Consider the following 12,174-nt stretch of genomic DNA (forward strand, 5'->3'; position numbering starts at 1 on the left):
AGCAGAACTCAAATTGGCAGGTCTTTCAACATTGGAAATGGAGCTAAAGGGGAGTCCACCAACCTAATTGATTTAGTTTTTCCTGAAGGTCATGATGCCCTGTTGCCTGGCCTGCTTCCCAGTCTGGGATGAACAACATTAGATAGACATTTGGTCAATGATGCCAACTAGTGGACAAAGCAGGAAACACAGGCCTCACTGGAAACTGGTATAGAAAATCCACACACAGAAATGTTATCCAACCAACTTGCTAAAATTACAAGTGTGTGTTTATGTATGCACAGGACAGATGGAAACTGACAGAAGAGCAATGATTTAAGTATATTTATAATTTTAAATTATTTCTTAAATAGCTATGATAACAAAGGCCCAACCCCTTGCACATTCATGATGATATAGATCTGAAGTTGAGCCCTTAACTCCCTACCATGGTATAAAAGCAAAAAGAAGATTGATACAGATCAAGAAAAAAAAGAAAATAAATCTTGTGTCTCACAGAATTGGGGGTGGAAGGGGTAGTCCTGAATCAGGACAGGGGGTGACAGGGAAGGATGGGGGATACAAATATTGGTTATGGGTATAGTAATTGATGCAGGGAATCTTGTTGGGTTAAGAGGGAGTAAATGGCTATAGTAGATGTAGTCCAGGGTTGGGCAAGTGTGGTTAAAATGTTCCACGGTTTGGTTAAGTGTGGTACGATGGCTATAGGTAGGAGATCGATGCGTGTTCCAGGATTGAGTGGTGTCCGGGTGGGTTCCTCGGAGGTTGTTGTTGAAGATTGTAGGGCTAGTAGTGGTTGTAAGGGCAGTCTGATTCTTTCCTTCTCCTTAACTCCCTGTCAATGTCTAAATGAATCCTGGGAAGAGGTGCTGCAGGAGCAGGACAGCACCCACCACCATGAGGCCACAGAAGAACAGCACCAGCCAGATAGGGAAGGATCCTGGGATGGTGGAGATGCAGAGAGGGAGAACGAAGGAGGGTGAGGGAAAAGACAATACTACTCACAATGCTAAAATCAATGCTACCAATTCAAACCACTTACTTCGGTTGCGTACAGTGTGCATCTGACAGCGGCAGTCCACAGCCACACTCAACATGGCTGCCTCATTGTTCCCTTTGAGGCTCTGGCCTTTGGGAGTGTCAGGCAGGAAGGCCAGATCGGTCACCACAATGCCGTGGGACTCCTGCATATAGTACAACTTCTACAGAGACAAAATAAATAGGGAGTTACACAGGGATATGCTAAGGCAGCTAATTATGTGTGTGTGTGTGTGTGTGTGTGTGTGTGTCTACCTGTAGTGAAAAGGCGATATAGATTGCTACTGATCCCGTCACTGTCCCAAGGCCAAGAAAGGTTCCAGAGTCACTGTGGAACACAGCGAGAACAAAAAGGAGCCACTGACTCTGGTTAACAGGGAAGAACAAATATCTAATACAAACACATTTATTCGGGGCTAGGTGGTATACCCTATTTTAATATATATCAGTATTGATGCACAGACCAGTTTGAGTTTTTACTTATCCTTCTGTAACGGTATTTCAATGTTTGGTTCATTAAATGTGATACACCACCTCGTTTTTATAGTTTACTCCGCTACTTGAGTCATCTCTCTCCCCAAGCTCTGCCCCATCACTGAAGGAGCTCAGTTGATGTTAGACAACAAGATCATTTGCCGACAGTTTTAAAAAATATATTTTTTAACCTTTATTTAACTAGGCAAGTCAGTTAAAAATAAATTCTTATTTTCAATGACGGCCTAGGAACACTGCCTTCAGGGGAAGAACAACATATGTTTACCCTTAATATAAGCATTCTAGAAATACACTATTCGTTTGTGCATCTTTAATGTCTGCAAACAGCCAGTTTATTTTCTTAGAAAGATATGTGGGGAAAAAAATTGTGTTCGCCGCTAATGCTACCGTAATTGCTGGACTATTAAGCGCACCTGAATATAAACCGCACCCACTGAATTATATAAAAAAATATGTATTTTGTACATAAATAAGCCGCACATGTCTATAAGCCGCAGGTGCCTACCGGTACATTGAAACAAATTAACTTTACACAGCCTTTAAACAAAAATTAAAACAGTGGCCTACCAAGAAAGTCATTGGTCACCATCTTCCTCCTCCTGTGCACTGAAACCACCTCCTTCGGTGTCGGAGGTGAATAGCCTCAGAATTGCTTCATCCGATGTTGGATCGTTTTCATTGTCGCTCTCGTCACTTTCATCCGGAGGCAAATACCCCGCTGAGCTCATGCTGCCCCTTCAACACGCAGCAGTCCAGCCTTTTGAAACCCGTTGATGATAGTGGATTTTTTGACAATGCTCCACGCTGTCAGGACCCACTGGCAGACTTGACCATAAGTTGCTCTTCGCATGTGGCCCGTTTTAGTGAAGGATTTCTCCCCACTTGTCATCCAAGCCTCCCACTGAACAAGGAGCGCCACCTTAAATGCACGATTTACACTGATGTCGAGTGGCTGCAAATACTTTGGGCCATCTGCTTTTCTTCCCTCTGAAAGCTGTTGTCTTTTTGCACTGAGTCAGTTCCTCACGCTGCTTTCCAACGTCTTATCATCGACTCATTAAGGCCAAGCTCCCGTGCAGCAGCTCTATTTCCTTTTCCAACAGCCAGATCGATCGCCTTCAACTTGAAAGCTGCATCATATGCATTTCTCCGTGTCTTTGCCATGATGAGGGTGACAAAATTACTACCGTAATCAGAATGATGGGAAATTTGATGTACTGAGTTAGAGCAAATATAGCCTGACACCAGTGATGGTGTAGGCCTAAATCAGCATGTTGTTATCAAGGGACCTAATGTTTGACAACAAAAAATCCCCACACCAGTACACCACCACCAACAGCCTGTACCGTTGACACCAGGCAGGACGAGTCCATGGATTGCGTTTACATCAAATCCGGACTCTGCCATCAGCATGACGCAACAACATTCATTAGACCAACAAACATCCATTCTCGGTAAACCCTAGACAATATCGTGTGTGAAAAGCCCAGGAGGGCGGACGTTTGAGACACTGGATCCGGCGTACCTGGCACCGACGATAAACCAAGCTACAAAAGTAACTTACAGTTGAAGTCGGAAGTTTACATAAACCTTAGCCAAATACATTTAAACACAGTTTTTCACAATTCCTGACATTTACTCCTAGTAAAATTTCCCAGTTTTAGGTCAGTTAGGATCACCACTTTATTTTAAGAATGTGAAAAGTCAGAATAATAGTACAGAGAATTATTTATTTCAGCTTTTAGTTATTTCATCACATTCCCAGTGGGCCAGAAGTTTACATACATTCAATTAGTATTTGGTATCATTGCCTTTAAATTGATTAACATGGGTCAAACGTTTCAGGTAGCCTTCCACATGCTTCTCAAAATAAGTTGGGTGAATTTTGGCCCATTCCTCCTGACAGAGCTGGTGTAACTGAGTCAGGTTTGTAGGCCTCCTAGCTCGCACACGCTTTTTCCGTTCTGCCCACATATTTTCTATAGGTTTGAGGTCAAGGCTTTGTGATGGCCACTCCAATACCTTGACTTTGTTGTCCTTAAGCCAGTTTGCCACAACTTTGGAAGTATGCTTTGGGTCATTGTCCATTTGGAAAACCCATTTGCTACCAAGCCTCAACTTCCTGACTTATGTCTTGAAATGTTGCTTCAACATATCCACATAATTTTCATTCCTCATGAAACCATCTATTTTGTGAAGTGCACCAGCCACTCCTGCAGTAAAGCACCCCCACAACATGATGCTGCCACCCCCATGCTTCACGGTTGGGATGGTATTCTTTGGCTTGCAAGCCTCCCCCTAGTTCCTCCAAACATTATGATGGTCCTTATGGCCAAACAGTTCTATTTTTGTTTCATCAGAGCAGAGGACATTTCTCCAAAAAGTACGATTTTTGTCCCCATGTGCAGTTGCAAACCGTATTCTGGCTTTTTTATGGCGGTTTTGGAGCAGTGGCTTCCTTGCTGAGCGGCCTATCAGGTTATGTCGACATAGGACTCGTTTTACTGTGGATATAGATCCTTTTGTACCCGTTTCCTCCAGCATCTTCACAAGGTCCTTTGCTGTTGTTCTGGGATTGATTTGCACTTTTCACACAAAAGTACGTTAATCTCTAGGAGACAGAACACGTCTCCTTCCTGAGCAGTATGACGGCTGCGTGGTCCCATGGTGTTTATACTTGTTCATCTGTACAAAAAAATAGTACACGTGGTACCTTCAGGCATTTGGAAATTGCTCCAAAGGATGAACCAGACTTGTGGAGGTCTTTAAAAAAATTATCCTGAGGTCTTGGCTGATTTCCTTTGATTTTCCTACGATGTCAAGCAAAGAGGCACTGAGTATGAAGGTAGGCCTTGAAATACATCCACAGGTGCACCTCCAATTCACTCAAATTATGTCAATTAGCCTATCAGAAGCTTCTAAAGCCATGACATAATTTTCTGGAATTGTCCAAGCAGATTAAAAGCACGGTCAACTTAGTGTATGTAAACGTCTGACTCACTGGAATTGTGATACAGTGAATTATAAGTGAATTAATCTGTCTGTAAACAATTGTTGGAAAAATGACTTGTGTCATTAAAGTATATGTCCTAACCGACTTGCCAAAACTATAGTTTATTAACAAGAAATGTGTGGAGTGGTAGAAAAAAAATGTTTTAATGACTCCAACCTAAGTGTACGTAAACTTCCGACTTCAACTGTAGGTCCCTCGTTTTGCCCATTCTAACGTTCAATCGAAGAGTAACTAGAAGCCTCGATGCCGGTCTGCCTGCTTTATATTGCAAGCCAAGGCCACATAACTCACTGTCTGTAGGAGCAATCCAATTTTCGTGAACGGGGTGATGTACCTAATAAACTCTCCAGTGAGTGCAGAATTAGAATAATCATTCTATTTCCATGATTATAACAGTTCACCCGAGTGTTTTGATCTAAATCGCAAGTCAAATCACAATTGCAATATTTAGATAAAAACACAAGGTCAGTTTTTGCGCCCCTACATGGCATTGTGGAAATTATGTAAAAATAGATCAACTTTTGGTTTGTTTGATTGTACAGACTAGAGAAAGCCCCTTTGAAAATAACTTTATGTGTAGCCACCCTATGATCATGCACAACTCATAAAACAAATTTAGAAATGTTAATATTCAAAAACATAAAACATAAATGTGAAAAATATTGTGAAATTATATTTTGGCCATATCGCCCGGCCCTACATTTATGACACAGTAACGTCCGAGAAATACCTGCAATGAGCAGTTAAGCGACCTTATCAGAGATGAACAAATAAGGCTCTTTCTCAAATTCATCTTTGCTCAATTCTTCGCATCCTTTATGATTTTCCTCCTCACCTTCTCAAAATGCATTGGAAAAGAAGGTCTGAGGGGAGGGACATTCTCCAATACGGTTCAGAAGGGGGCAAGGAAAGGGGGCAAGGAAATAGGATGCAGATAATCAAGGAAAGACGAATTGAATCCTAGGTATCCTCTCCATCCTTCCTCACCTGACAGCCAGGGTGGAGATGACCTCAGTGCCGCAGGGGTTCGTCAGCATGGGTAGGAAGTTCTGGCCGTCCCATTTAGAGAGGTAGCATTGTGGAGGTTTTCTGTCTCGTTTGTGGGGGATCTGGACGGTGTAGAGCCTCAGGGTGTCTTTCTGGTCCTCGACTTTTCCAAACCTACACGGGAGAGCAAAAAAACAAACTCAGCAAAAAAAGAAACGTCCCTTTTTCAGGACCTCGGTCTTTCAAAAATAATTCGTAAAAATCCAAATAACTTCACAGATCTTCATTGTAAAGGGTTTAAACACCGTTTCCCATGCTTGTTCAATGAACCATAAACAATTAATGAACATGCACCTGTGGAACGGTCGTTAAGAAACTAACAGCTTACAGACGGTAGGTAATTAAGGTCACAGTTGAAAACTTAGGACACTAGAGAGGCCTTTCTACTGACTCTGAAAAACACCAAAAGAAAGATGTCCAGGGTCCCTGCTCATCTGCATGAACGTGCCTTAGGCATGCTGCAAGGAGGCATGAGGACCTCCGATGTGGCCAGGGCAATAACTTGCAATATGCCTACTGTGAGATGCCTAAGACAGCGCTACAGGGAAACAGAACGGACAGCTGATCATTCTCGCAGTGGCAGACCACGTGTAACAACACCTGCACAGGATCGGAATATCCAAACATCACACCTGCGGGACAGACACAGGATGGCAACAACAACTGCCCTAGTTACACCAGGAACGCACAATCCCTCTATCAGTGCTCAAACTGTCCGCAATAGGCTGAGAGGGGCTGGACTGAGGGCTTGTAGGCCTGTTGTAAGGCAGGTCCTCACCAGACATCACCAGCAACAACGTCGCTGGACCAGACAGGACTGGCAAAAAGTGCTCTTCACTGACGAGTCACAGTTTCTCTCACCAGGGATGATGGTCGGATTCGCGTTTATCGTCGAAGGAATTAGCGGCACACCGAGGCCTGTCCTCTGGAGTGGGATCGATTTGGAAGTGGAGGGTCCATCATGGTGTGGGGCGGTGTGTCACAGCATCATCAGACTGAGCTTGTTGTCATTGCAGGCAATCTCAACGCTGTGCATTACAGGGAAAACATCCTCCTCCCTCATGTGGTACACTTCCTGCAGGCTCATCCTGGCATGACCCTCCAGCATGACAAAGCCACCAGCCATACTGATCGTTCTGTGTGTGATTTCCTGCAAGACAGGAATGTCAGTGTTCTGCCATGGTGCAGTCCACGAGGAGATGCACTGCAGTACTTAATGCAGCTGGTAGCCACACCAGATATTGACTGTTACTTTTGATTTTGACCCCCCTTTGTTCATGGACACATTATTCAATTTGTTAGTCACATGTCTGTGGAACTTGTTCAATGTTGTTATGGTCATACAAATATTTACACTTTGTTATGTTTGCTGAAAATAAATGCCGTTGACAGTGAGAGGACGTTTCTTTTTTTGCTGAGTTTGTGTGGTATGCTAGTGGGACCAGAGCCATATGTCAGTGATGTTACAGGGTATGTGAATATTCGTAGGAGAAAGGGGTATGTGCTTGCCTGCAAGCCATATAGCGGTATGACTTTGCTGCTATCTTAGGCATCTTCTCATGCCAACAGAGGCCCATGGCCAGCTGGTTGCCACTCCATATACTGCAGGCAAAGTCCCGGCCCACCGTCACAAGGTGCTACACAGAAACACAAAATAACACACAGGTCAGAAAACACTTACCAGTTTAGCTTGCACATGTTTATAACCTCTATTACTGTGATTCCAACAAAGACAGACAGACGTGATCATATACTTATTAGCTGGTTAGTACCTTGTTATTCGGACTAATGTCCAAGTCTTCAATTTCCCCCTCATGGGCTTTGAAGTCCAACTTCTCTTTTAAGGATGGGTACTGGTGAAAGAGGTTAGGCATTACAGTCAAGCTCAAATCCTGCACAGTAACAATTGAGGAGACATGGCAGCCATTTTGGCATAAATTAAACTCACTTCCCACACTCTGATGTGTCCGTCTGTTCCGCCAGTCAGTAGGAGGCTGAGATCGGGACTGAACCTCACACACTTCTGGAGGGGGTCCTGGGGGTTGAGATCCGACTGCACCTCCCCAAACGTGTCAACAGAGATCTGGGCGGTGTTATCCTTCATCTCGGACACATTGCCCCTAGCAGCAGCAGCTCCCTCACTACTCTTACCCCCTTTCCCAGCTCGTCTCCTAGCAGCACCCTGCTCACTGCCACCCCCTGCTGGAAAATAAGGGGCGTAGTGATGTGTTCATGTTAGGCAGTGTTGCCCAATCATTCTCTTTGGGACCCAAAGGGGTGCACATTTTAACCCCCCCCCTACCACAAACAGACGTGATTTAAATAATCAAAGGCTTGATGACAAGTTGATTAGATTAATTAAGTGTGTTAGGGCTAGGGAAAAAATAATAATGTGCAGACCTTTGGGTCACCAGGACCAGGATTGAGAAACACAGATGTAATAGACGAAATGTAAGATTGGATTGACGTTACAGTAAATGTATCTGCAAAGATAATTTGAACTTTGTATATAAAGAGGTTTATAAAAGTGAATGGCATGTTTTTGGGTGTTCCTTCCTTTACCGTCCTTGGCTGCGGTCTTGCCCCTGGTCTGGCGTTGTCTGAAGCGCATGAGGCTGCATCTGCCGTCCTGCCCTGCGGCGATCACATCCCCGCCTATTGCCAGGTTCATGGTAGCACGCGTGTCTGTGTCATGAGAGTGCACCAGGGTGGCACAGTGCTGGTCTCCTACCAACTCCAAACCCAGGAAGTGCTGAAAAAGACAGTCCCAACTTAACTTTGCAAATACGGTACAACATTCCTCAGATTTAATTAGATCAAAATAAATGCTGAATCACACATCTACAATGTTTCTGCATTTTCACACTTACAGAATACATGCAATGTAAAAAGGTGTGAAAAGACTAAAAATTGAGAGATTGTGCCCATAGAGCACAACCATTACATGATCACCTAAACATTCAGTAGCTTACCACTGCATTCTTTATGCCCGTCTTGGAAGCACCTCCCCCCTGCAGTGATCACCCATCCTGTTTTGGGGTCGACTTTGATTGTGTAGAGGGGGAAGGGGGCCCTATACAGGTCTGGCATCCTCCATTTGCCCATGGCCCTTGAAGGAATCAATCCACTTCACGGCAAATTCCTTGTCTGTAGAAACAGATGCATGAGAACTCAAAATACAAATAAAAAAAACATAATTACACAATAGTAGCTAGATCCTTGCTTTTAGCAATGCTGACATACTTACATACACTAGTGTTGCTTTCAATTGTATTTGGTTGCACTAAACAGCCCATGGGAAGCCAGAAGTTAAATACAAATTTCAGACAACTTAGGATGTTGCACACCCTTGGCTGAACGCGGTTTGCAACATCCTAAATTGTCCGAAAATGGTGGTGGACAATTGTGTATTAAGACAGTACACATATTTTTCCTGTTTTAGAAGATACTGACCCTACCATTACACTTGTTTACACTGAGCCGCACTGAGGGCAGAACACAATAATGGTTACATTAAGACACTATGGAGCCGGGGGGAGATATAGGTCGGAAAACATACCTCAATACAGGGATGGGATACGCCACTGTACTCCAGATTGTACCTTTATCCATACTGCACCATTGAGAAGATTGAAATACTGCTAGTTTTCCTGGGAAACTGCTCTTTTAGGCAAGCTGAAGATGAAAAGTGACGTTTTCTGGAAACTGGCAGTATTTCAATCTTCTCGATGGAGCAGTGTGGATAAAGGTAACATTTGGAGTACAGTGGCATATCCCATTCCTGCAATGAGGTAATAAAATAATAAGAATAATATCATGACATATGATCTCAGGTGTAAACAAGAGTAACGGTAGGGATGGTATCTTCTGCCTGGCAAGCCTAACGCGCTTGCTACATCGTTTACTAACTAACTGGAACAGGCTTTGTTCTTTTAATGTTAGTTCGCTAAACATCCCATCGCGAAAGTCTTGTCAGCTAGCTACATAATCTTGAAATCTCAGCAATAGTCACTGCACAATACATCTGAACAATACCGTTTATCTAGATAGCGAACTCGCCATCTAAGCTTTTAGCATGCCCTCCAACCATTAGCTACTCGAGCATGAATGGTGTAGTGGATGCCAATATATTTGAGGTCTAGCAAACTCCACCTGTGTACTCTGCTCCGATTTCTCTCCTGACGACAATTATTTCAATTTGTTGGCTATTATTCCCATGATGAGCTGTCACTGGCTGCACACATCTAATGAAAATAACGCTCAAGTTGCTAGCTAGGTAGCCAGCTTGCTACTTCCCTACAAACACGTCAGCAGCGTGCAACCTGAGCGAACACGTCATTAAAGACGCCCCTGTACGTACGCTGTCAAATATATATATTTTTTAACTATCTCGCTAGATAGACCACACCCTGTCGTTTCCAAAGAAAAGTATTCATGGTGGGCAGAGCTAAGCACGACCTAGCGAGATCCTATTGGTGCGTTCTAGCATTATTTGCATATTCCCCTTAGGAAACGCCTACTCTATGAAGTGCGCGTGCTCAATAATTCAATTCGCCCTTTCTCTACTAAAACAGCGCATTTTTATACATAAATTTTTTAAACTTTGGCATAAGGTGAAGTCTACAAAACTTGATCCACTCTATTTGTAACAGATTCTAGTTTGGGGAACAGAAAACCGTGTTAAGATTAAATGTTTTAATCGATGAGAAAATGTGCAGAACGTTGGCCAAAATCCATCTCACTTCCATCTTCTCCCACTGCCAGCCACTGGGCTTCCTCTAATAACCATATTTGGTGGTGAGTGGAAATCCTAACCGGATGCTTCAGATTGATATATCCGGTGAATCGTCTGTCTCATTGTTCTGCGACACTGTTCTGATTGAACTGTATTGTCGTTGTTTTTGCTAAATACAATAAACATTTTAAGAGCATTGCAAAACAAGAGCCAAATATTTGCCACACATGTTTTACATAGATGTATACTATTCTACATAGACCTAAAACCTTCTGCAGATCATGGACAGCAGAAAATATTTGCACAGGCCTATATTGGCCAAACAATGTATTGATAATAACACTTTCCTTGTGCAAATAATGGGTTTCTTCTTTGTCCTCTGTGGCCAATGCCATGGGAAACAATATGCACATCTGATGTCCTATTCTGATTCTGCCCAACAGGGTCATTCAAAGAGTTACAGTGTATCGGCTTAGTCACATGAGAGGGATGATGAAAAATATGGTCTCTCTCTAAAACAATCATGCATTCACAGTGATACTGAGAGAATGATTGTGATATTGTCATAGGACAATGTTTCTTTATGAATCTAGAGAAAACATGATGAGAGACATGGTTAAACACAATAAACAGGCTTCATTTGTCACTCCCTTCCCTTGCCCATTTGTTACATGGAAGAGATTATTCTGAAAACCGGACTTGTAAAATCCGCTTTAGCAAAGCAATCAATTGTTATGCCTCCGAATAAAATCATGACATTACATAATCATCTGTCAACTGTTAAAGGATATGCACTAATCCATTGCCTCCCATAACCTGTGTATAATTTTGCACACCATCGCCATCTGTCCTACCTCAGCCTTTACTGGCGCTAAAGAGCACTCGTTTAATAATTATTGTTGGCTGTTCTCTGGGGAAATCTGTCTCTCCAAGGCAACATCAGTCTTGGAATCCAGCAGTTAATGAATCACGTTTACAGAGAGGTTTACCTACAAGCCTCATCTATTCTCAATTGGCTGCATCACTCTGGGTGGGTTAATTCTCCATGATTAGCACAGCTTCAAAAATATGTTCACACGTGTTCTCGTGGCCTATAACCTCTGCTTCCTTGACAAAATCCAAATTGAGACATCATGTACTTTTTTTTTTTTTAAATGAGGGAAAGGAAAATCAAGGGGGGGGGGGGTTATGGGGGTGGGCATAGTAACAAGGGAGAGGACAGTGGGCCCTGTGATATTGGGTATCACACACCCCAAGCTATAGAGGGATGAATACAGGTATGATTGTTCAATTTGGGCCTGAGAGGCAGGGAGATGTTGTTGATGAGCTTTCATCCAGTAAAAAAGGTCAATGGTCTGGGTATTGATCACACGTTCAATACAGGGTTTCAGTGGAATAATCAATACAGGTCTCATGGCGGTGTCAACGAACAAAGCCGGTCTCGGGCAGGTTCTGCACACCCAGTAGCGTTTCTGGGACACAAACAAATGTCCAAACACAACAACCTGAACACATCTCATAATCCAAAAAGAATAATAAAAGAACGATGCCATATGGTGCATGAACAGCCCTGGAGAACAGCCCTGGACTAGACTCAGTTCCTGCTCCACACACACATCGTTTGGCATTTTACTGCATCGTTAGGAGGGTTTCCGCTTCACCCGCTGTAAGATTTGCTAAATTGTGTAAGCAACCTTTGATTTGAAACAGGGTGGGCGTTGTGTGTGTCTAAAATAAACTAATGTTGTGTAGTGGCCTGCTGCTCTTGTTTGGATTGTTCAAGCCGATGGGGGAACAGCTGTCGATAAGTAGCTATAAATTGTTCCCTCTCAAAGACTGGTTCAAG

General features: G+C 43.2%; 1 protein-coding gene across 1 annotated transcript; it reads right to left on the bottom strand.

Moving 5' to 3' along the window:
• Positions 1 to 309: 309 nt before the first annotated feature.
• LOC135519982 (prolactin regulatory element-binding protein-like) lies at positions 310 to 9,937 on the bottom strand. Its single transcript, XM_064945271.1, is given in 11 exon segments — positions 310 to 940; positions 1,043 to 1,202; positions 1,294 to 1,366; positions 5,534 to 5,707; positions 7,103 to 7,230; positions 7,366 to 7,446; positions 7,542 to 7,795; positions 8,156 to 8,345; positions 8,566 to 8,605; positions 8,607 to 8,740; positions 9,746 to 9,937. Coding segments are annotated over 10 exon segments (1,287 nt in total). The 5' UTR covers positions 8,699 to 8,740; positions 9,746 to 9,937; the 3' UTR covers positions 310 to 845.
• Between the last annotated feature and the right edge of the window lie 2,237 nt (positions 9,938 to 12,174).

The sequence above is a fragment of the Oncorhynchus masou genome, chromosome 29 (assembly GCF_036934945.1).
Source record: "Oncorhynchus masou masou isolate Uvic2021 chromosome 29, UVic_Omas_1.1, whole genome shotgun sequence".
In the NCBI taxonomy this organism is placed as follows: domain Eukaryota; kingdom Metazoa; phylum Chordata; class Actinopteri; order Salmoniformes; family Salmonidae; genus Oncorhynchus; species Oncorhynchus masou.